General features: G+C 43.5%; 1 protein-coding gene across 4 annotated transcripts in view; it reads left to right on the forward strand.

Moving 5' to 3' along the window:
* Positions 1-24,108, forward strand: part of TAFA2 (TAFA chemokine like family member 2) — a 209,893-nt gene that overhangs the window by 135,761 nt on the left and 50,024 nt on the right. For all 4 annotated transcript variants that reach the window (XM_083182631.1, XM_083182629.1, XM_083182630.1 and 1 more), the window contains one exon: positions 21,566-21,672. In XM_083182631.1, coding sequence (XP_083038757.1) covers positions 21,567-21,672 — 106 coding nt within the window. In that variant the 5' untranslated portion in view covers position 21,566. The remainder of the gene's footprint in view (positions 1-21,565; positions 21,673-24,108) is intronic.

Raw genomic sequence — 24,108 nt, forward strand, 5'->3', positions numbered from 1 at the left:
TATATATATATATATATATATATATATATAAAAAGAAAAAAGGACTTTCAGAGGGCACTGTGAAATTGTTTAACATTTGTATTATACATATGTTTTGCCAATTTACGTTCACTTAAAGAGGTTTGTTGGCATTTGATATCTCCTTAGATTAAACGATGTTGGTATGTAACGGCACAGTTCATTTGTTTATAGGAGTTAGTCGGTTGAGGTGTGGGGTCCAACGCGTTTCGTCAATAAAACTTCCTCAGGGGCGAGAACAAACCAATAAGCTTCTTGCTGAATGGGGTGTAAATCATACACAAACAATCCAAAATCCGATTGTTATCAGGGGTATTAAACCGTTGGTGAAATCTTCTAAGGAATGAATCAGCTCTAATGAGCTTAGAGTCTATGGCCAACTTCCGTATATACAAGATGTGTATCGCTTTGATCCCAAAACAGGGATCAAAGCGATACACATCTTGTATATACGGTAGTTGGCTGTGGTTTTTTGCATTAAATAATTTCCTGTAAGTCTATGGTCGGAGTGCAGCTCTTTTTTGAAAAAAAAAAATAAAAAAAAAAATATATATATATATATATATATATATATATATAAATATTAAAAGCATCCATTCTAAAGAACAGATGAGAATCATGAATACTAAGACCCTACATATCCTACATATCCTACATACACTTACTCGCATGATTAAATACAAAACTTATTTATCAATAGCCACTATTGTTGAACTACAAATGTAAGGTTTACTTAAATAAGAGTCTGTCGAAAAGTGAGGTTTTGCTGGTTTGGAACGCATTGCTATACGTCCCTTTCTAGCAATCACACAAACAACCATGTAGAAAATTGCAGAAGGGCATTTCCCAAAGTGCACTGGCTCACAGTGTGGACAGAGCTACATTTGTTGGGATGGGAGTTCTATTAAATAAAGATGTTGCTATGGGCAGACAGTTACTATCTATTATCTTCTAGAAGGTGATAAATAAATAAGAAGTACACTCTGATTGGTTGCCCATAGCCACATGCTATGTGATATAGAATTCCCATTTTAGTATATTTTCCTCTATGATTTGGAATTTACATTCATTTTCAGAACCAACATTTTTATATTTGTTACCATTTGTCACCATTTTAGCACTTTTCTACCCCATGTCATAAAATAATGCTTGATTTAATACCTATATGATGATTATTATTATTAATAATAATAATAATAATAATTTAATTTATCACATACAATATGGTCTATTTTGAAGATTTGGGGGGTATTCAATCCCCCGTTGCTATTTCCGACAGGGGAAATAGCGGCTGGTGCTTATTCAATGCTGTCTTTTCAGACAGCATTGAAGAGGCATCTCAGCAAAATGAGTCGTGCTTGTTTTACAGAGAACAGTTGTTTATTGTTGAGCTCACGGCCCAATCTCGACGATCCACAGCCGTATGTCGTAGGCCATGCCCCCTTTTCGGTGCTCGGCAGGCGGGACATTGAATTCCGCCTGCCGATCATCAGTCGAGCATGCCGAGAACGGGACAGGGCACGGTTGTCTGGACATCCAGACAGTCGGGACCAGGGATTGAATATCCCCCTTAGAATTAGTTTTTTAAATATTGTCTCTTTACAAGTATTTTTTTTCACTATTTAAGCTACTGTGTCATAAAATTCTCAAGCACATATATTTAGATACCTAAACATATTGTAGTTATCACTAAGGCACCTTTCATCGATTATATTTTATTGTATTTATGTGTTATGCTGCATTTATATTGCCATTGGAGATTTTGTAGGGTGTGTTTGGATTCTATTTTATAATCCTTGCGCTGGACTTTTTCTGTTGATCAAGACTTGCAATATCTAGGTTGTGCATCAGTCAGAATAGGATCAAAACACATTTCCTTTCCTATTGGGAAACATGCACTTTGTTGAAATCTATCCCACACAAGAGTACTCTAGGGAAATCACTGTTTCACCGCAGTGTCACATTCAGGGCCTTATTCTGATCGGAGCGGCCAAACGTGCGTACGTTCACAATTACCGCACGCTAGCCGTACGCGGCCGTTAGGGTTAAGTCCGCCCACAAATCGGCCGCTTGCGTACGGGCAGAAATAACGTAGAAGGGGAGTGGTGTACAAATGAGCGTACGGCAACGTACGCGGTCGGCCCAGCCCTTACACTCCGTCGACTAGCGTACGACTGAGCGTACGGCGCCGTCTACGGCCGTCTTTCCTCCGTCTCCCCACCGCCTTCTTGCGGCGATCTGAGCGTACGCCAGCTTGCACGGACGGGTCCCTATTGTTTTCAATGAAAAACTCAGCTTATGTCACCGCTCGTGAGAGTGAGCGTACGTCCGTGCACGCTGGCATACCCTTCACATATATGGACCTGCAAATCTTGCCTCTCAACTACTAATCTGACAATTGATTAATTAATCTATTTGTTATTCACTTATTGTTTTCTATTAACTCAATTGTCTACCTTAATAAAGACCTAATAAAACTACATTTTAAACCACATTACATGTATATTTGTTATGTTCTAATGTGGCATTTTAATCACTATCTATGTGTCCCCATATTGCTGTTACTTTTAAATCAAGTTATGTTGGTGTTTCTGTATATGTACTAAATTATGTCCATAATTAGTTTGTCCAAAATGTGTAACATGTATACCTACCCTGATGTTATGTGTGATGTTTTAATCGAAAAACATTAAACATTCATGCATTTTCACTATGTGTTATTTTACTCAAAAACACACACATTTACACATCAATCATTACCCCTCACCTCAAATTACTAATATAACTTACATTACACATCTGTATGTACCTACCCTTACAAGCCCTCTAACATATTTATTATTAAAAACACAGGCAATTTATAATACAATATCAACTTTTATTTCTTACAAACATAATAAGGGGGGGGGGGATAAAAAAAAATTAAATGCGGGCCTCCAGTAGGCCAAAAAGAAGTTGCAAATAAAAAAGGGTCAGGAAGATCTCCCGAATAAGGGCTGCCACCTCCTCCTGCTGCTGTTCAGTGTCTGTAGTGAAGGGATAAAAAAAAAAAAAAATATATAACATAAACAAATGTTTGTTGTATTTGTACATAATAAAAAGTTGTGAGTTATGTGTGAAGGGCACATACATTTTTAAACTACATTGAAGATGGGTCTGCTGTAAACACAGTACTAAAAAAAAATATGTTAACACACACATACTGTACATAGTAAATAACATTAATTCAATTACTCCTTCATCAATGAATGTATGCTGTATCCCAATTGGTACTTTGTTTTTGGGGGACTTTCCTCTAACCTCACAATTAGCCTGTGCTATTTAAGGGTTATGACATTGTTGTGGCTTAAGCACTCCTTACTATTTTAAATTTAGGACATTGCTGTACAAATTATAGGCCTACAGCTGTAGGCCTATAATTTGTACAGCAATGTCCTAAATTTAAAATAGTTTGTAAAGCATGCATCCGCATGGCCTCACACACTATTACCAAAACAATCTCGACATTTAAGTTGCACCAGTGGCAGATTAAGCCTTTGGGGGGCCCGGGGTACTTTAGAGCGGGGGGCCCCCTTGCACTTGTCATTACTGGCCGCACACTGCATGGCCGAATATTATACTGTCAAAACATAGAGTAAAGGCAGAATAAACTTGGTCAATGGTTACCTGCAGGGGATATATATATATATATATATATATATATATATATATATATATATATATATATATATATATATAGACAGGGGGTTGGCGGCACTCGGAATAATAATAGACACCATATATATATATATATATATATATATACACACACCACATGAAAAGCCTGTGTTTGTCCCTCTGCCCCTTACTCTGGAGGAGACCTCACAGTCCTAGTGCTGCCTCTGATTAAAAACCCTCCTATGACTAAGCTGCTGCTGCTGTTCTCCATGGACCTGAGAAGTATGTAATGAGCTCCACCAATCAGAGCTCAGCACAAACTTCTCAGCCTCTGTCCTCTGGTGCAAAGTGTCATGGGACTTAGTCAACTCCCAGAAAAGCACTGCACACTTGTGCAATCAGTGTGCCTTGCCTCCCGATGCTCAGCACCATAAATCATTGTCACATTGGCAGATAGGTGAAGCTGCAGCACTACCCCACCCATGCGCAAAACATTTAGCAACAAAAAAAAAAACATAACTTAAACATTGTCTTTTTAAAAAAAAAAAAATGACAACCACAGGGGGCCCATAGCTAGAGGGGGTCCCAGGGGCACTGACCCCTTGCGCCTCCATTATAATCTGGCCCTGTGTTGCACATCATGCTGGGAACTGGAGTTACCCAACACCACATAACTACCACACCACTAATGTCGGATATCTCATTGGATGTACTGTTATGTCAATTATTCAAGGGGTGAGGCATGGACACACTCAAAAAAACCACCAAGGGGACCCTTGTTCCTGGAGAAGGACAGGACACACCTCATGGTCGCCCTGCAGTGATATGTTGCAACTAATGTTGATGTTGGATACACATATGTGGTTGTTGTGATTGCTTATGTGTAGAAATGTGTAGGTCAACATTAGACACATTATTTACTTACGGCTACTTGAGCCATCCTGGGCGCCGCTGGTTGGCTGTGGAGTGGTTGGGGAAGGCAGGAGCAAGGAGGATGGTCCTGGTCTTTGGCCCGAGGTACTGGGTGTTACTGGGGAGTGGAGAGGTTTGGGGGTGGGTGGTGGAGAGGTGTAGGGGGGTTGGAAATGGGGTGGGGAGGGGGGGGGGTGTGGGTTGTGGAGGGGGGGGGGTTGTGGAGGGGGGGGGGGTTGTGGAGGGGGGGGGGGTTGTGGAGGGGGTGGGGGATGGGGAAATTGTGTGGGTGAAAACTGCACCCTGGGTCTCCTCTTCTTCCTCCTCCTCTTCTTCCTCCTCCTCCTCTTCCTCCTCCTCCTCCTCCTCTTCTTCCTCCTCCTCCTCTTCCTCCTCCTCTTTCTTCTCCTCCTCCTCCTCCTCCTCCTCCTCCTCTTCTTCCTCCTCCTCTTCCTCCTCTTCCTCCTCCTCTTTCTTCTCCTCCTCCTCCTCCTCCTCCTCCTCTTCTTCCTCCTCCTCTTCCTCCTCTTCCTCCTCCTCCTCCTCGGCTGCCTGGTCCCGGGCTGCCTGGTCCCGGGCTGCCTGCTCCCGGGCTTCAATGCGTGCCCTTGCCCGTGCTGAAATGTTCATGTTGATGGCATAGAAATCGAAGATTGGGTTTCATAAAAAAGGGGGAAAGAAAAATTCACATTAGTCATGCTCATAACCTTCAAAATTATCATTGCTGTGAAATTTCAGACATTTATCATGCAAACTATTTGATATCCTACACCCAAAAACTGATCAACTACTTAAACCCCCCTATACACCCCCATATACACCCCCTATACACCCCATATACACCCATATACACCCCCTATACACCCCCATATACACCCATATACACCCCCTATACACCCCCATATACACCCATATACACCCCCTATACACCCCCATATACACCCCCTATACACCCATATACACCCCCTATACACCCCCTATACACCCATATACACCCCCTATACACCCCCATATACACCCATATACACCCCCTATACACCCATATACACCCCCTATACACCCCCATATACACCCATATACACCCCCTATACACCCCCTATACACCCCCTATACACCCATATACACCCCCTATACACCCCCATATACACCCATATACACCCCCTATACACCCATATACACCCCCTATACACCCCCATATACACCCATATACACCCCCTATACACCCCCTATACACCCCCTATACACCCATATACACCCCCTATACACCCCCATATACACCCCCATACTCAGGAACATATTTATAAAAAGTACACCAAACATTGCTAAAAAACGCTGACATACTAGTAATCAAAACTTACATCGGGCAATATGGCGGCGAAGGCTGCTGAGTAGAACCGGCTGCCGCCGGCGCAGGTCGGACCAGCGCCGCTCAACCTGTCCCAGGCTTCTGCGGACGCCGGTTGTTGAAAATATCAGGCGGCGGGCAGCATTATACGCCCGCCGCTTGTCCGCATTAGATACATATGGGCCCCTGGGCCCCAGGTGACGATCCATCACTTCCACCAGGGCCAAAAGCTCACATGTAGAAAAGGGCCTGGCTCTTGTAGAAGTCATATTGGCAATGGCGCAGTTATTAATTGCAGGTACATATATCACTTTTGGTGCTTGCTGATTGGTCGAAAAAATTGTTTGTTTGGTATTAACTTTATTAATCCCTCTTATATTAACAAACTGGATGCGAATAGAAACTTACGCGGACCGTTCCGATATACACACCACAACCAACAGCATGCATTCAATGAAGAGAGAAGTACTGTATTTACAGTGTGCGGAAAATAATACACGCACCCCGTCTACTCCTAACTACGCTGCTTAAAAGGGGCTCAATACACCAATTGCCATGAAGAGAAGTACTGTATATATATATAGTAAGCGGAAATTAATACACGCAACCGTCTACTTATAACTACGCTGCTTAAAGGGGGCACGATACAGCGATATGCATGGGGAGGAGTACTGTATATACAGTAGGCGGAAAATGATACACGCAACACTCTACTTATAACTACGCTGCCTAAAGGGCCACAATGCAACATGTTGCTGTATGACAATTTCATACACATTACATATGTAAGGAAAGCATTATAACGTGATGTTTTGAAATGTGACTCACAAAGCATACACGAACTCCAACAGATACCAGCTGACAACACTCATCATTGGAATGACAGGTGCACACATTTCACGATGTAGCCCACAATGCTCCACAACCTGAGTAGATACATATACGGGTGATTGATCAGGTGCATTGAGACCTGCGTAATTTAAGCGGCAATTATCGGCGGGAAATATCGGCGTAAATTTGCATATACCTTGCGGGGAAAAATATACGCCCCCTTGTTCGTGGCGGGAGATTAACATATAAATATTCAGTCAGATGCAGGCCACAATTGCTGCAAACATGTCTGACTCTGACGATTCAGCAGCAGAGGACGCTCTGCAGAGAGCACAAGCCGAATCCATGCTTCAAGCATTACAGAAGAGGGAAGAGGAGCGGAGAAGGAGGGCCCAAGAGAGGAGTCGCCTGCAAGATCAAGCGGGCCCCTCAGTAACAGGCCCTGGTGAACCTCCACCAGCTCCACAAGGGCCAAGCAGCCAGCCAGAACAAGAGGTTGCATCTCTCCAAACAGGTGTGACCCAGCAGGTGCATGGTGAGAGAGCTGGGGCCACCAGAAAACGTGCTGCAACATCTAGGGTGATGACTGAGCAGGATACCACCACCAGAAGGAGAAACCCTGCATTTGTAGAGGCCGAAATGCGAATTCTCGTGCCCAGGGCACGCGAATGGATTGAATTGGCAACCAGGAAGCCAGGTGCCAGTGCAAGGAGAAACCTTTGGGACAAGATCACAGAGGAAGTGAACCAGGTGTCACCAGTGGTCAGAACTTGGGACGCGGTGAAGAAAAGGTTAGTGTGTTTGTCAGGGCAATTTGTTCAGCAGTCTCCAGCAGGAACTGAGGCCCTTATTCTAGTTCTCTCTTTCTGGCCAAATATTTCTTAGATGGACAAAACCATGTGCACTGCAGGTGAGGCAGGTGTTACTTGTGCAGAGATAATCAGATTTGGATGGGGTTTTACACCTGCCTCACCTGCAGTGCACATGGTTTGGTCCATCAAAGAAATATTTGGCCACACATGGCACAAAAGATCACCCACACTAGGAAATGTCACGTAGCTAGGGGTACCACCTAGTCCCTTTAATTCCGGACACATATTAATTACACAGGTTCTGTGGCTGGCTGACTTCAAGACTCCACTTCACCTAATTTTAAACTGCCACAGAACCTGTGTAAGTAACATGTGTCCAGAATTAAAGGGACTAGGTGGTAACCCTACACGTAGCACAGTGGTGCACATATCTCATGGTGATATTTGTATTTTTAAACTTGTAGGTGGACTGACTTCAAAAGTGCCCTGAAGAGGAAGATGACTGACCGGTACAACCACAGCATGTCCACCGGGAGCGGTCCTATGCCTGACCATTTGGAGTTTACCCCCCTGGAGCTGGACTCCTGTGACGTGATCGATGTGGGGGAGATCAGGGGGATCTCCAATATGGACAGTGAGCTCCCGGTGGAGGTCTTTGCTGCTGCTTTTGATGGTAAGTCACAGTAATGCATTGTATTTAGAAAGATATTTTTTATTGCGTATGTGATGGTGACATTGTTTTCAATTCTTATCCTAGCAGAAGCAGAAAGTCAGGATGTACCGGCAGCATCGGCCTCTGCAGAGCCACAGGTGGAGCAGGTGGTCCAGCCTCCATCAAGACGTCGCCCCCAGCCCCAGCCACAGGAGACATTGAGTGAGAGCCTGTTGGTGACGCTGGACAGGATCGAGCAGCAAGGGGTGGATGCTGCGATCCGTCAGCAGCAGGTGGCGGATTTTCTGGCGGAGTGGAAGGCCACAAACCAGCTGCAGGTTGAGGCGTTGAACCGCATTAATGAAACTCTGGCGGCTGGCATGCTAAGCATTGGCCAACACCTCAGCCGCCAGAATGAACTTCTTGCGGAGCAGCTGTCCACCGCCAGGTCCCTAAGGGACAATCCCCCATCTGCTGCCCCACCCCAAGCTGCTCCCCAACCTTCCACCTCGGCTGACCCTCCTGTGGCGACTAGGGGAAGACGCCGAAAGCCAGCTGACCCAAAGGCCCCTGTCCCCAAGGCCCCATCTAAAAGGGGCAAAAAAGGGCCCAAATGAGACCTGGGTCACTTCCTCTGTGGTCGGAGGCCAAAGGTTTAAATTGCACTGGACATCCGCTTCCTGAGTTGCCCATCGATCCATTTGCGTGCCATGGGCATGAAAGTTCGTATTTTGACCTCTACAAATGCAGGTTTTTTTTTTTGGTGGTGTGTATCTTGCTTAGTAGTCACCCTGGTTGTTGCAGTACGTATTCTGGTGTCCCCATTTCTTTCACCATTGCATTTGCAGGGTAACACATGTTTGGAGATATGCAACCTCTTGTTCTGGCTGTTTTATTATTTGTGTGTATATTTTTTTTTTTTTTTTTGATTTCTCACATTAAAGTGTCAAGCTGTGATGCTGAACAGCAAATAAATTAATTTTACAAATTAAATCTAAATGGTGGTATGTGTAATTTCTTGTGTGAAACAAATACTAGATTTATGTGTACTTACTGACCAGGGTATTTTTGAACATTTGTTGAAGTGTGGTGGAAGTTTCCCATGTGTAACCCTCTCCATGGCCATTCCCATGTTCCTATCCAACTTTTCCCTGCTAATTAGTTTGTGTCAGCACATGTGCAGAGCAACTTAATAGGTGAGAAAGCAGTTTGTGTGCAGGTGAGGTAGCTCCTACAGTAGTAGGTAAAAGCAGGTCCAGAACAATGCTTTCCTCATGGAGTGGGTGAGGCAGACAAACAAGGGTGAAAAGGTACATTTGTGTAGGAATTCATATGTGTCCTCCCTAAAAAAAGATGTGTGAATGGGCCAAACATGATAAATTAGCTTGTGAACAAACATGCATAACTTTTAAAATATATATGATTTGACAGTGTCATAAGCAGATGTAGGAATCCTTTGTTAGAGAGATGAGAGTGCAATAATGTGATTGGTGGCATCTTACATCCAGAGTGTAGTGAAATCCAAATCATAGCAGATGAGATAGTGGTACAGGTCATAATTTGGGGTACTATACAAAGATTGTGTTGAAAATAGTGGTCATGTGCTTCAAACATTGCAGAAACATCGTTTGTAGCTGTTAGATGTGGTTTATGTTATTGTATCCTAAATACAAAACCTATGTTAGTATTAGAGTGAACACGTTGACACATGTCGACTTGTGTAGATTGAGTGTGCTACTGCGTAAAGTCTATGAAAGCAGGTAGTGAATGTGTCAGTTTATCAAATACCTACCTTAGCGTATAAAAAGATTCTTACCTTAAATTAAACAAACCTTTAAATGTGGAGAAGTATAGAAACATAAGCTTCCAATGTGTTTGCGTGCTGCATGTGTGGCTTGCAGGCAGTGAAATCATGGTTTGGAGTTAATAGACTGCAGCATTGCTTATTACATTCAGGTGTATGTGTTTGAGTACTAATCAGCGTTAATTAGCCAACTCAGGCGCACGCTGGCAAACGGTATCTGTAGGAGTGGTTTTAGCTGTCGGTTGGCGGCCGCCTGTTTGGTGTCCGAAACGAACGGTGCCTTAGTCGATCGTGCGGTAGTAGCACCGCTCATTTCTGGTGCACACCCCCGTGTACGCCCATATTTACGCCCATTTTCCCTCATTATTTCGGCCGCTCCCATCAACACGCCCCTATGCCGCCCCATTACCCGTACGCTCGCGTATAGGTTTTTTCGCACGTTGAGACCCCGGCCGTAAGCGTTGTGGCGTGCTCGCGCCGGCGCATTAGCGTATCTGCACATGCGCAGATCGTAAAAAAACCCGGAACGTACGCGTACGGCCCGGACGCTCCAACCAGAATAAGGCCCTCAGTGTGGTAGTTTTCTTGCAGATCTCTGAGATGTGCACATGAGATGGTTAAAACATTTTTTTTTTGTGGGAAATGCGAGCTATTTGTTCTGTTAATGGCTTTTCTAGCAGTCAAGGTAAATCAGGAAATGTAAAAATACAATACAAGTCTCATTGTTTTAGCAAGCGACATTGATAATTAATTTCATCTCTCAACCATATTGATGGAATCCAAAAGTTATTTGTTTTTGTTTTTCAATTGTGAGATTATCACTCCAAGCCACAAATAATATGGAAACTTTTATGTTTATTATGTAAATATATATATATATATATATATATATATACAGAAGGAGCAAGTTTCATCTTTGCTCCTTTGGCCATGGCTAGCCATGGCTGGCCATGGCTATTCTATTGTTCTCAGCTGCAATACGTATTGTATTGCAGCTGAGAACAATAGAATAGCCATGGCTAGCCATGGCTAGCCATGGACAAAGGAGCAAAGATGAAACTTGCTCCTACTGTATATATATATATATATATATGCTTGATGCCCTTTAAGGCAATGCTGTGGAATTGAAGTGTTTGCTGTCTTCAGCTACTGCCACTTCGTGAGTATTTGAATCTTATCATATGTCTCATTAAAAGGAATTGTTTGTTGCATACTATTTGCAAGGGTGTGCTGGCCCAGTCTGTCTATGGAATGGTGATCTGCCTATCCTGCGATTGATACAAGCTATATATATATAGTAAAGTAAAAGCAGCACCACTGAAAGGTCTCCTGTTAGATGAGACCCAGTTTTTTCAGAGATGAAGAAAGGGAAAAAGATCAGGGTGTGCTTCCAGACATGAATTAACACATTGAAAAGTAATAATCTTATTTAATGATAAAAGATGCTCAATGAGTAATAATAAAATACACAATAAAAATGTATTTTAACACAATTTGTTATCAAAAGAACTGTTGATTGGACTTCCGATCGTCGAAGAGATGGCCAACGTGTTTCGTCAAAAAGACTTCCTCAGGGGCAGTGGAAGCAGCATATTAAATGAACAGTTCACACTGTAAGTCACAATACATAACAATAAATGTACATATAATGATACAGATAATTATTACAAATCTGTGTATAAGATCATATAGCCAAAAAACAAGGGAGAAAAACGTGCTAACGGAGAAAGAGTTGCTTTGGAGAGAAGGACAATGGAGATGGGAAGCAACATGAAATTCAATAGGATCTACAGTGAGTCTCTAGATCATAAGGGCAACAAGTGGGCCACCCATGGGAGAAGAGACCAACAGTTCTCCACCAAACCAAGAGATGTGAACTGTGAACAAAAATGGCCTGCACCAAACAAACTCAGTGAATGTACATCATACCGTATTCTGTAACAGGAAAGTACGGAGAAAATTTTTCCCTTTTTAAATCAAGGCATCTTAAAATTGTTCCTCCAGAGTGGAATATTGCCACCATTCAAATATAACTGATGATAGAGGAAAAGAAGACCAATTCCCCTTAATCACAGGCTTATAAGATGTTAGACAATTAAATAATGGGTCTAATGACCATAGTTTACATACCATCCAATAAGCATATATAGGGAGCACAAGTGGTAAAGATGGCCCAGCGATAGTATAAGGGTTCCACAGACAGTCAATAGAACAATCAGAAACTTTGCCAGAGTGTCTAAGGGGAATCACATTACAGCATATATAATATACATACATAATAGGGTTATGTTACACTGATCAACTGCCAGATAGAGTTTTGAAAGTACTTACAATGGACCACAATAACAGGATGTGCAGTGCAGGAGTTCCAAAGCTGGAATGATGCTCTGGGGATTGAGTGAGCTCTTATAGGGCTCTAAGTCTGACATCACTTCCTGTATTTTCAGACTAAGAACAACCAGGTGGATGAGATATCTTAATTCCACATTGGTTCAAGAAACCCAATAATCACATATGCGATGGCCGCTAACACTGACTACAAAGGGCCCGAATCTGCAATTCTAACGACAGAATAAATAGTATAAATTCACTTAATAAGTGCCCCATTATTGAGGAGCTGATGTGAAGTGATGTAATGATTATATTAACGGGTTCAATTTAGGAAGTATTATCAAAATAAATAAATAAAAAATACAAAATTAAAATAAAAAAAATAAATAAAAAAAAATAATAATAATAAAAGAAATAAATAAATAAATAAAAGAAATAAATAATAATAAAAAAAGGAAAAAAAAGAAAAGGGGGAGGGGGGGGGGGGAATAGGTGATCTAACCTGAAAAGTGAATCTTGACCCATAAATAGGGTTTTAGACTGCTTATGCAGTGTGAGGATATTAATATGTATTGTGAAAAGGGTTTAATATGGCCTATGGATGAATGTGATTACCCGGGAATAATATACCTGGGAATGTTGCTAATTCAAATAAGTGATATTGATAGGATAACCTACTATTTAAGGAGTGCACCCCTATTAATTGGGGACTGGTGCCAGCAAACTTAGGGTCTGTAAGTTAATCACTGTGGCATTTACAACGAAGTCAAAGTTCAAATACAGATATACATCGTCTCGACAAAGAAAAATTAATAGTGAAAGGGTGGACTGAAGGGATTCATATAAAGAAAGTTTTCGGAAAGAAAATTATAACAAAAGAGGGATATATTTATATATATATAAGCAAAGGGGGATGGGAGTAGCACTCCACGCGACTTGTAAAAAATACTCTTTAGACAACTGCGTTAAGACAACGTTTCATTGATCTTTACTGATCAATTTCCTCAGGTCAATTGCTAATACAAAAAACACATACCTTTATACACCCAGGTGCAGTGGCGTCTTCCGGGAACGGGACCTCTCCCCCGGCCGGTTGGCGCTGTAAACTGACGTCACAATGCGTGAGTCAAACAGTGTGCTCCCATCACCATAGTAACATGTAAACAGCAGGCATAACTCCGTCAGCTCGCGCTGCGGATACAACAGAGCGGCAAAAAAACACATCTGATAATCAGCGGTGTCTGGAGACCGCTGCTACAACCTGATCTACTGGCATATATAAAAAATATAAAATGTAAATCTGCCTAGTACTACTAATCACCTCAAGATAGACTGGGACAAACATATAGCAGACCGATATATTTAGCAGAAAAGTGGTTAGTTAGAAAAAGCAGATAGACACACTGACAACTCATGCATACTGAAGACTAGAAATTTCATAGCAGTGAAGAATTAGATAAGAAACCATAACATACCAGGAGACACATTCAGCCTAAGTAGGAAAAATTTAGAAAGCAGAACAAGATTGATGAAAAACACACAGACATGGACAGAGGTGCTGTAGGGGTCATTTCTGACTACGGCATATTACTACACAGTTTAAAGGTGACCAGAGTGTCAAAAAATCAAACAGTTGGTCCTCAAAGCAGACAATAAGCAGAATATATAGCAGAATAATTAGTGAACAATATAGCAGAATAATTAGTAAACAATGCACATCAGCTCAATGTGCCACCAGCATCCTCTACAAGCGCACATAAGAGTACCCTCAAGAAATTGAAGAGAACAAAGAATGAAATATTTAGCAGAGAAGATGTGAGTGCAGAAAAAATATTAAGACACAGACAACCCATTCTCACTGCAGAAAGATATATTTAGCAGACTAGATCAAAGGGTGAAAAAACCACAAGAATTATCCATTCATACTAAAGAGTGAAAATTTAGTAAGAAGGAAAAGTTGGGTGAACAACATCTATACACAAAGACAAGGGTACCCCACAACTATGTGAGGGCTGATTCAGAAGCTGTACTTCAGAAGCTGTAGATACATCTAAAACCCAGTTCAACATCAAAGTATCACTAAATTCAATATATCCATATCGAAGGTAGACCAGTAATAGTGAAAGAAGGATATATTTAGCAGGGAAGATTAAGGTGGGTGAAATAGAGACCACATAGACACCCGGACAACACATTCATACAGATAAGTCAGAATCGTTTAGCAGAGAAGAACAGGTAGGAATAGAGAGGGTTTGTCACATTCATACCAGTCAGAAGAATTTAGTAAGAAGACATAGATTGGTGAAACACATATAAACACGGACAAGATATATTGGGAGAGCAACTTTCATATAATAAGATGGTGAAGATGTCCCGATAAGTGACCAGTCCTGGCACATAATCAAAGGAAGTAACTTAGGCTCATGCGATCATTCAATCCTCTTGGGGTAAGGGTCCCTAGTTTATAGATCCATCGAGCTTCCAATTGCATGAGTTGGGTGGACCTGTCTCCTCCTCTGATATTTGGGGGAACGTGGTCTATCATCCTATATCTCAAGGAATTCAAACTGTGTTTCATCTGGCAAAAGTGTCGTGACACTGGTTGCTCGCTCTCCCCTTTCTGTAAAGCGGTTCTGATGGCCGAGCGGTGGGCTGTCATTCGCTCCTTGAACATCCTTTCTGTCTTCCCTACGTAGGATTTACCACAAGGGCAAATCAACTGGTAGATGACGAACTTGGTGTTGCACGTCAGGGTGTGCTTGATGTATATCTTCTTGCCCGTCAATGGGTGAGGGAATTGATTACCCGAGATTAAAAATTGGCATGTAGTGCAGATGCATTTCACACAACCTTTCGGTCTTGCACCGCCAGGGTCATTCATATCTTGGTGGGTAATGTTGGTTTTCACCAAGATGTCTCGGAGATTGCGTCCTCTTTGATAGCATGACATCAACTTGGTATCCCTGAGTTTAAGTTCATTGTCTGTTTGTACAATCGGCCATAGTTGCTTGGAGATGTCATTCAAGCCCTTGCTGGCAGAGGTAAACCGGTTGACCCAGGGGATCATCACAGTGGGTGCCGTATTCTTCCTACTGGCCAATAATTCCTGCCGGTCCAACTGATTGGCCTTGGCTTTGGCTTGTGCCAATAATTCTGGTGGGTAGCCCCTCTCTAAGAATTTGTGCGCCATATCATCCATCTGGATCTCGGCCAGACTTGGATCTGATGTGATTCTTTTTACGCGCACCAACTGGGAGAAGGGGAGGCCTCTTTTCAGTGGCAAGGGGTGACAGCTACTGTAATGGAGCATGTTGTTTCGATCCGTTTTCTTGGAGTACAGGGAAGTTTGAATCATCCCCTCATGGATTGAAATTTGCACATCCAAGTATTGCATAGTATGGGCATCTATGCTATACGTCAATTTCACTGGATGTTCCTTGGCATTGTGGCCTTTAATGATGCGGATCAATGAGTCCTTTTCTCCCTTCCACAGGATCAGCAGGTCGTCTATGTAATGACAGTAGAACGCTATGTTCTTTGACACCTCTGAATCCTGGAAGAATATTTGCTGCTCGACTCCAAACACCCCCTGTTTTGTAGGTAGAATTTATTGTCATGTAGGAAGACGTTTTTAGTCAAGATCATATTCAAAAGTTTAGTACAGAACGATAGATCAGGTCCCTCATAGTTTGGATGGTCTGCAAGGAATGTGTTTACTGCTTGTATGCCTTCATAATGAGGTATTACTGTATATAGACTTTGCACGTCTATACTACATAACAGTACTTGATCTTCAAAGGTGGGTAGTTGCTGCAATTTAACCAGAAGGGTAGAGGTATCCAGCAAAAATCTGGGGTGGCTCTGAATGTATGGCTGAAAAATGGCATCCAGAAACAATGCTGCTGGCTGGAACAGAGAGCCAACGGCCGATATTATAGGCCTTCCCGGAGGCTTAGACATGGACTTGTGTATTTTAGGCGTAACGTATAGGAGAGGCACTTTAGGGTGTGCAGGTAATAATGCTGTTTTCAGGGCACTGCTGATAATGCCTTCTCTTGCTGCTTCATCAATTATACTAGCCAGTTCCTTGGTGAACTGTGTAGTGGGGTCCCCTCGTAACCGTATGTAGGTCTCTTGGTCTTTAAGTTGCGATGCTATTTCTTCCATGTAGTCTTGATGATTGAGAATGACCAAGGCTCCGCCTTTGTCGGCTGGCCTGAATATCAGACTTGGGTTGTCTGCTAGATTTCTCAAGGCCAGATGTTCTTTCTGGTTAAGATTTGGTCTTGTATTCTCCATCTTTTTGACATGTACGTAGCTCTGTTCATCCAGCATCCGGGAAAAGGTACGGATGGACGCATTAAAGCTCTGTGGGTCAAATTTTGACCTTGGTAAAATCTTCTTTAATTTAGCTGGAATATCGGATGATTCATTCAGGTTACTTGAGGACTCCACACTGTTCTTCACAAAGAACTCTTTAAGTTTTAATTGGCGGTTTAGTTTAAATTTCTCTACTTCCCATTGGAAGTCGTCGTGTTTCTGGGATGGGACATAAGAAAGGCCCCTGGATAGTACCTGCAGTTCAATGAGGCTTAGTTCATAGGTTGAGAGGTTTACTACCGGGGTTTCTGGTGTTTTGGTGGACGCCCTGGACCTCTCCTGGCGCTTGCATTGTCCGCCTCTCCTGGTATATCGGCGGATGCGCCTCTTCCTATGACTTTCGCTCGGGTGAGCACACCTAAAGGGCCACCTCTACCTTGGCTGTTGTTTGGGTCTGTGTCACTGGCACTGGAAGTCTGTTCATTAGACGTGTCGAAATTTCTTTGTCTCCTCCCCCGACGCCTAAAGAAAGGCTTTCTCCGTTCTTCTTGTGAGGGGTTGCCAGTCCATTTGTACACATTATGATATTCATAATCTTGATCCACCTTTATACGTTTCTCATTTTTAAATTTAATGAGGTCTCTTTTGTAAATCTGCAGCTGTTGGTTGAGTTTGTCATACCAAGCAGTCGATTCATCGGCCTCCAGCAATGGTTTATGAATTGTTTCAAATGCTGATATCTTTGTTTTGAGGTTGTTCATTTCTTTAGTAGACTGTTCAATTATCAATAACATCAAGTCCAGAGAACACTTATTCAGGATCCCCACCCATTTTTTACAGAACTCCGGATCATTCCTCCCAATGGTGGGGGAGTTTCTGACTCTTAATCCACGGGGGATCTTTTTGGCTCTGAAATAATCACTAAGACTGATGCAGTGATAGTAGTAGTCTATCTCCTTTTTCTTCATTTTGGAGAGATCTCTGTATGTATCTTCCAATGTGGTTGCTTCAGTTTGCCCTTTAAGCGTTTCCTGATATATAATGTCTTCTGCTTCCACATCTGAATAGCCGTGTAGGCGTCCAATGGCATGTATGGGGAATGCAAATCCGCTACTATCTACATTTGCCGTGGGTTCTGCCATCATAGGCTGCATGCGTGGTGCAGTATAGCGTAGCACTCAGATGGTGTTAGCAGAGATTTGCCACTTGGAGTTTACACGTTAGTGAAAAAAAGTGAAAAAATGTTTAAAAACAATAATTAATAGTGAAAGGGTGGACTGAAGGGATTCATATAAAGAAAGTTTTCGGAAAGAAAATTAGGTACTCTTTACCTAGCACGGCGCCCACGATCTTGATCGTGGGCATCGTGAGGTAAAAAATCGTGTCGGTCGCGTCGTATGCGGGCTAAAGGTGCCCGCACGCGACGCGATGTCCACGATTTCCCATTGAAAACCATGTTAAACATGGACATCGTGTCGGTCGCGTCGCGGCCGGCTATAAATGTGCACACGATGGCCGCGACGCGATGCCCACGATTTGCCATAGGAATTAATGTTAAAAGACCCGATGGACACGATTTTCAGGTTAAATGGCTGAATGGACACGATTTTAGCATAGGAAACAATGTTAAATGGGCCTTAGAGCCCAAATACTTACCCTGAACTCAGAAATGTCCCCCCCATTTTTTACGCCACCCCACGATCAACGTGAACCCGAAGCGTGGCGAGCGCAGCGAGCCCGCGAGGGGCGGCGGTACGCGTCCTCCGACCTTTTCATACCCCCACTATCCACGTCGGCGTGGAGTTGAGAATAGAATAGTGTGGTGAGCGTAGCGAGCCACCGAGCCCGAAGCGTGGCGAGCGCAGCGAGCCCCGCGAGGGGACGCGGATACCTTCACAGCTAGACGCGTCCCCTCGCGGGCTTCACAGGTGTCCGTGGCGACGCGGACACCTGTGAAGCCCGCGAGGGGACGCGTTTACCTGTGAAGGTATCCGCGTCCCCTCGCGGGGCGCGCTGCGCTCGCCACGCTTCGGGCTCGGTGGCTCGCTGCGCTCGCCACACTATTCTATTCTCAACTCCACGCCGACGTGGATAGTGGGGGTATGAAAAGGTCGGAGGACGCGTACCGCCGCCCCTCGCGGGCTCGCTGCGCTCGCCACGCTTCGGGTTCACGTTGATCGTGGGGTGGCTTAAAAATTAGGGGGGGCCATTTCAGAGTTCAGGGTAACTATTTGGGCTCTAAGGCCCATTTAACATTGTTTCCTATGCTAAAATCGGGTCCATTGAGGCATTTAACCTGAAAATCGTGTCCATCGGGTCTTTTAACTTTAATTCCTATGGCAAATCGTGGGCATCGCGTCGGGGCCATCGTGTGCACATTTATAGCCGGCCGCGACGCGACCGACGCGATTTCCATGTTTAACATGGGTTTCAATGGGAAATCGTGGGCATCGCGTCGGTCGTGTCGCGGGCACATATAAATGTACCCGCGATGCCCGCGATGGGCGCCGTGCTAGGTAAAGAGTACCGAAAATTATACCAAAAGAGGGATATATTTATATATATATATATATATATAATGTTTGTGTGTGTGTGTATATATATATATATACATACATACATACATACATACATACAAGAGAATGATGGCACTCCACTGCTCTGCACGATGATATCTGCACCTGGTGCCTTCTCAGGCTGGAGCCCTTGCAAGGGGTAGCACAATACAAACGTCGATGAGGGTGGCACTCTGGCATCTTTTTAAAAAGAATACAGACCACACAGGTTCAGTTCAACGTTTTGAGATTTAGGCCCTTATTCTGGTTGGTGCGGTCAGAGCCGCACACGGGGCTCCGACCGCACAAACCAAGGGCCGCCCACCGGACGGATCGCCACGGCCGTCCATACACGGACGGCTGGCGATCCGCACAAAAATGGTGGAGGCTACGCCTCCACCATGGTGGGAGCTGCCCCCTGCCTTCGATGGTCGACGACCATCGAAGGCAGGCCCGCACGCCGCGGCAGCTCCCGCAAGCTCAGACCACACGGACAATCGTCCGTGTGGGAGCTTGTAAGGGGGCTGAAAGCTGACATCCGGCGACGTCAGCTTTCCGCCCCCATGTCATGGTAATGAGGGCGTCATGCCCTCATTACCATGCATACGCCCCGCGTTTTCATGGGAACGCCCATGAAACGCGGGGCGTACACATAGGGAAATGAGGGGCTGAAGCCCCTCACGCCCCTATACGCCCCCTTTGCGGCGGACGAAATCCGTCTGCGGCGAAGGGGGCTGCACATGCGCAGAATGACCTCTGCGCATGTGCAGACAAAAAACATCGGCGGTACGGCCGCACGCGGGCCGTACCGTGCCGATCAAAATAAGGGCCCTAATCCTGATGACAAAATTAAATGCCGCCCTCATAGATGTTTATATATGTATATATATGTAGAGAATGAATCTGTGGCGCCACTTGTGTGTCCTTAATAAGTTAGGATAGAATAGGCAGTGTCCCCTTTATCTTTATGGGGTGTCAGCCAATCTTCAAATGGAAAGTAATGGTAAGTTACTTAGATAAAAGTAAAACGTGCTCAATGGATGAAGATGCAGCGACTAATTGCTCTTTATAAGATATGTAAATAATGTTGGTGCAGGCCTGCACTTTTTAAGATCCTATATAAATAATGCTTGTGATTACTATGTACATAGAACTAAGGTATACATAGAAACAATTAACTATATAAATAATTGTTAAAAGAGTGTTATAGGATAAATGTAAAAAATATATATTTATTTTTACAGTACAATAAACAGAAATAAAAATATATATATATATTCCTATCCTAAACTGGTTTGGATATAGTCTCTTAGAGCAGTATTAAAAGTAGGTAAAAAATATATTTATATAAATTTAAGGTGAAAAATAGCAAGAAAAGTGATTATCTTTTGGATGAGGCAGGAGGGCTAGAGTGTCCCAACGCGTTTCGTCCTTCTGACTTTATCCCCTTGGAAAAAAGTACGCGTCCTCTGACCTTTTCATACCCCCACTATCCACGTCAGCGTGGAGTTGAGAATAGAAAGTCCTGAAGCGTGGCGAGCGCAGCGAGTCCCGCTAGGGGACTCGGATACCTGTGAAGCCCGCGAGGGGACGCGTATAGCTGTGAAGGTATCCACGTCCCCTCGCCACGCTTCGGGCTCGGTGGCTTGCTGCGCTCGCCACACTTTCTATTCTTAACTCCACGCCGACGTGGATAATGGGGGTATGAAAAGGTCGGAGGACGCGTACCGCCGCCGCTCGCCATGCTTCGGGTTGATGATGATCGTGGGGTGGTGTTAACAATTGGGGGGCCATTTCACACTTCAGAGTGGCTGTTTGGGGTCTGTGGGCCATTTAACATTGTTCCCTATGTGAAATCGGGTCAATTGGGCCATTTAACATTGTTCCCTATGAAAAATCTCGGTAATCGCGTCGGTCACATAGCATGCGATTTTTTGGCCGCATGCGATGCGACCGACGCATTTTTTTCCTTGCGACGCCTAAGATCAATATCGTGGGTGCTGTTCTAGGAAACAAGTACCCAAACACTTATATGAAATAAGACATATACAAAAATAAAGCAGAGATCTAAGTGGGAGAGATAATAACAATGTAACATTTTAACACCATAATTATAGTACAACAATAACAGTAAGCTTACATTACATCAAGCTATTCCAGTTGAATTTTTCATTAAGACCTCCAAGCTGGATATTCTCGAGCCTGAAGATCCATTTAGACTCCAGTCTCAACAGTTTTTTAGCGCTTGAATCGGCAACGTGGTCAATCATAAAGTATCTTTTTTAATATATGCTGCATGAAGTAATTCTGTTTCATTTATTTTAACAGAATGAATAAAAGATATCTGCAAAAGGCAACAAAAGGCACATTTCTTATAATAATATTTATTGGAACTCTATGGGCAAAGTTGACAGTTGGGGCAATTCATCTAAAAGGTCAGTTATGTGTTAATGTTTTTCAAAATGTATTACATCTCAATGAATAATTGCAGCACATTTTTATTATGTCCATATGCACTTTGGACCTTATTCTAGTTCACTCTTTCTGACAAAATCCTTCTTAGATGGACAGAACCATGTGCACTGCAGGTGAGGCAGACGTAACATGTGCAGAGAGAATTAGATTTGGGTGATTTATTTTGTTTCTGTGCAGGGTAAATACTGGCTGCTTTATTTTTACACTGCAATATAGATCTCACTTTGAAGTAAAACTCCACCCAAATCTAATTCTCTCTGCACAAGTAACATCTGCACCCCTGCAGTGCACATGGTTTTGTCTAAGAAGGAGTTTGTCAGAAAGAGTGAACTAGAATAAGGCCCTTTATATCTCTAGCTTTTGAACTTCAGATACTATTAATCCAATTTTTTCCCCACATACAGTAATGTTATATCCAGTGCTGCAAGTACGGAGGTACAGTACAGAGTGGTACGACATACCTTTATGAAATATGCTGCCGATATATAGTGTACCATGAGCCCCCCACCCACTCTCATTTAGGCCCTGCACACGCGACACCACAGGAGCCCAACAGCAGCGAAGTGCATGACTCAGAGCACTAAAGCACTGGATATGGCAATTGGAGACTGACGGGGGGGGGGGGGGGGCAGCTGCTGATCTACATGGACAGCCATGTAGAAAATTAAGAAAATATCACTGGGTTCTGGTGGTGGGAGGGTCACTTTGGAGGCTACTGAGTGCTCTGAGAGAAAGAGCCCAGAAAGGGATTAACAGTGCTGGGGGGAAAAGTAAAATATAGTTGGAGGAACAGTGCCGGGGGGGGGGGGGGTCAAAAAGTTTGGAGGAATGGCACTTGTGGGGGTAGTAAGTGGGGTAGTTTGTGAAAGGAACCTGGAGGTGAAGGAGTGATGCAAGTGGGTAGACTTAGAGAAGGTTGAAGGAGCTACTGGGGTTGGGGGGTGGGTGAAAAGAAGAGCATCACTGTGTAGCAAAATGTGTAAGGGGAATTTTTAGGTGTGGGACATAAAATGTTGACAGTGGCATTATGTTGTATGCCATAATATGTAATGGGAATTACTCTGTGTGGCATGATGCGTAATAAGCATTATAGTCTGTGGCATAATGTGTAAAAAGCATTACAGTGTTTGGCATAATATTTATGTGTGGAATAATAAGTAATGGGCATTGCGGTGTGTAGCATATTGTGTAATGGGCATTACGTTGTGCAGCATAATATGTAATGGCTATTATGGTGTGTGGCATAATGTGTTATGGGCATTATGGTGTGTGGCATTTTGTGTAAGGGGCATTATGGTATGCAGCATAATGTGAAATGGGCATTATGGTGTGTAGCATATTGTGTAAAGGGATTCAGTATTGAATCCCGGCGGTCGGGATCCCGGCGTTCAGAATCCCGACGCCGGAATCCCGACAGCCGAAATGCCGACAAGGGGGGGACGTGGATCGCCCCCCCCCTTGCGGGCTCGCTGCGCTCGCCACGCAGCGGGCCCGGTGCCTCGCTACGCTCGGCACACTAATTTATTCTCCCTCCAGGGGTGTCATGGACACCCACTGAGGGAGAAAGTGTCGGCATTTCAGCGGTCGGGATTCCGGCGTCGCGATTCTGAACGCCGGGATCCCGACGGCCGGGATGGTAGCTGCATCCCGTGTAAAGGGCATTATAGCATGTTGCATAATATGTAATGGGTCTTACGGTGTGTGGCATAATGTGTAAGGGACATAATGGTGTGTCGCATAATATGACTACTCCCCCATTGTCATAGAGCCACACCCCTAGTTTTGTGTGACCATGCCCCCTCATGACCATTTTTGGTGTGTGCACCTGCAGGGCATGCTAGCATTATCACTAAGCTAAAAATTCTACTTGCACCTGATTGCAAAAGCATTTGTATAATACTGGCACATAATATAATAAAAAGCATCCAATTTAATGTATTATAAATACAAATGATCTTTTCCCCACACAAGTATTTACAACATACTGTAATGTTTGGCTTATTTCTCATTTTATTATATTACATATACTGCATTAAGGAGGTTATTTTAATTAGTGCAATTGGTGTGAATTATTGGAGTAATTGTTTGTTATGTCTTCATAATCTGTCCTCATTCCAACTCCCTGGCAATCCTCCTTCTCTCCGTCAATTGGGTTTTTGAGATATTATCTTCATATCAATGGATGACGTCATTATGGCTTTGTCAGACAGATTTTAAGAATTATTGGACACCTGGTTACTTTGGATTGAGTTTTAGAACTCCCTTTCATAATCATTCCTCCTAAATAATACATTAATTTGCTAGTTCCTGAGTTTAGGTACTTACTGTGCATTGAGTTTTCTGCTCAATGCCCAACCAACACTTTCATAAACCCATTCATATTTCTTCAAACACTA

The sequence above is a fragment of the Crinia signifera genome, chromosome 4 (genome assembly GCF_055691185.1).
Source record: "Crinia signifera chromosome 4, ASM5569118v1, whole genome shotgun sequence".
Classification (NCBI taxonomy): domain Eukaryota; kingdom Metazoa; phylum Chordata; class Amphibia; order Anura; family Myobatrachidae; genus Crinia; species Crinia signifera.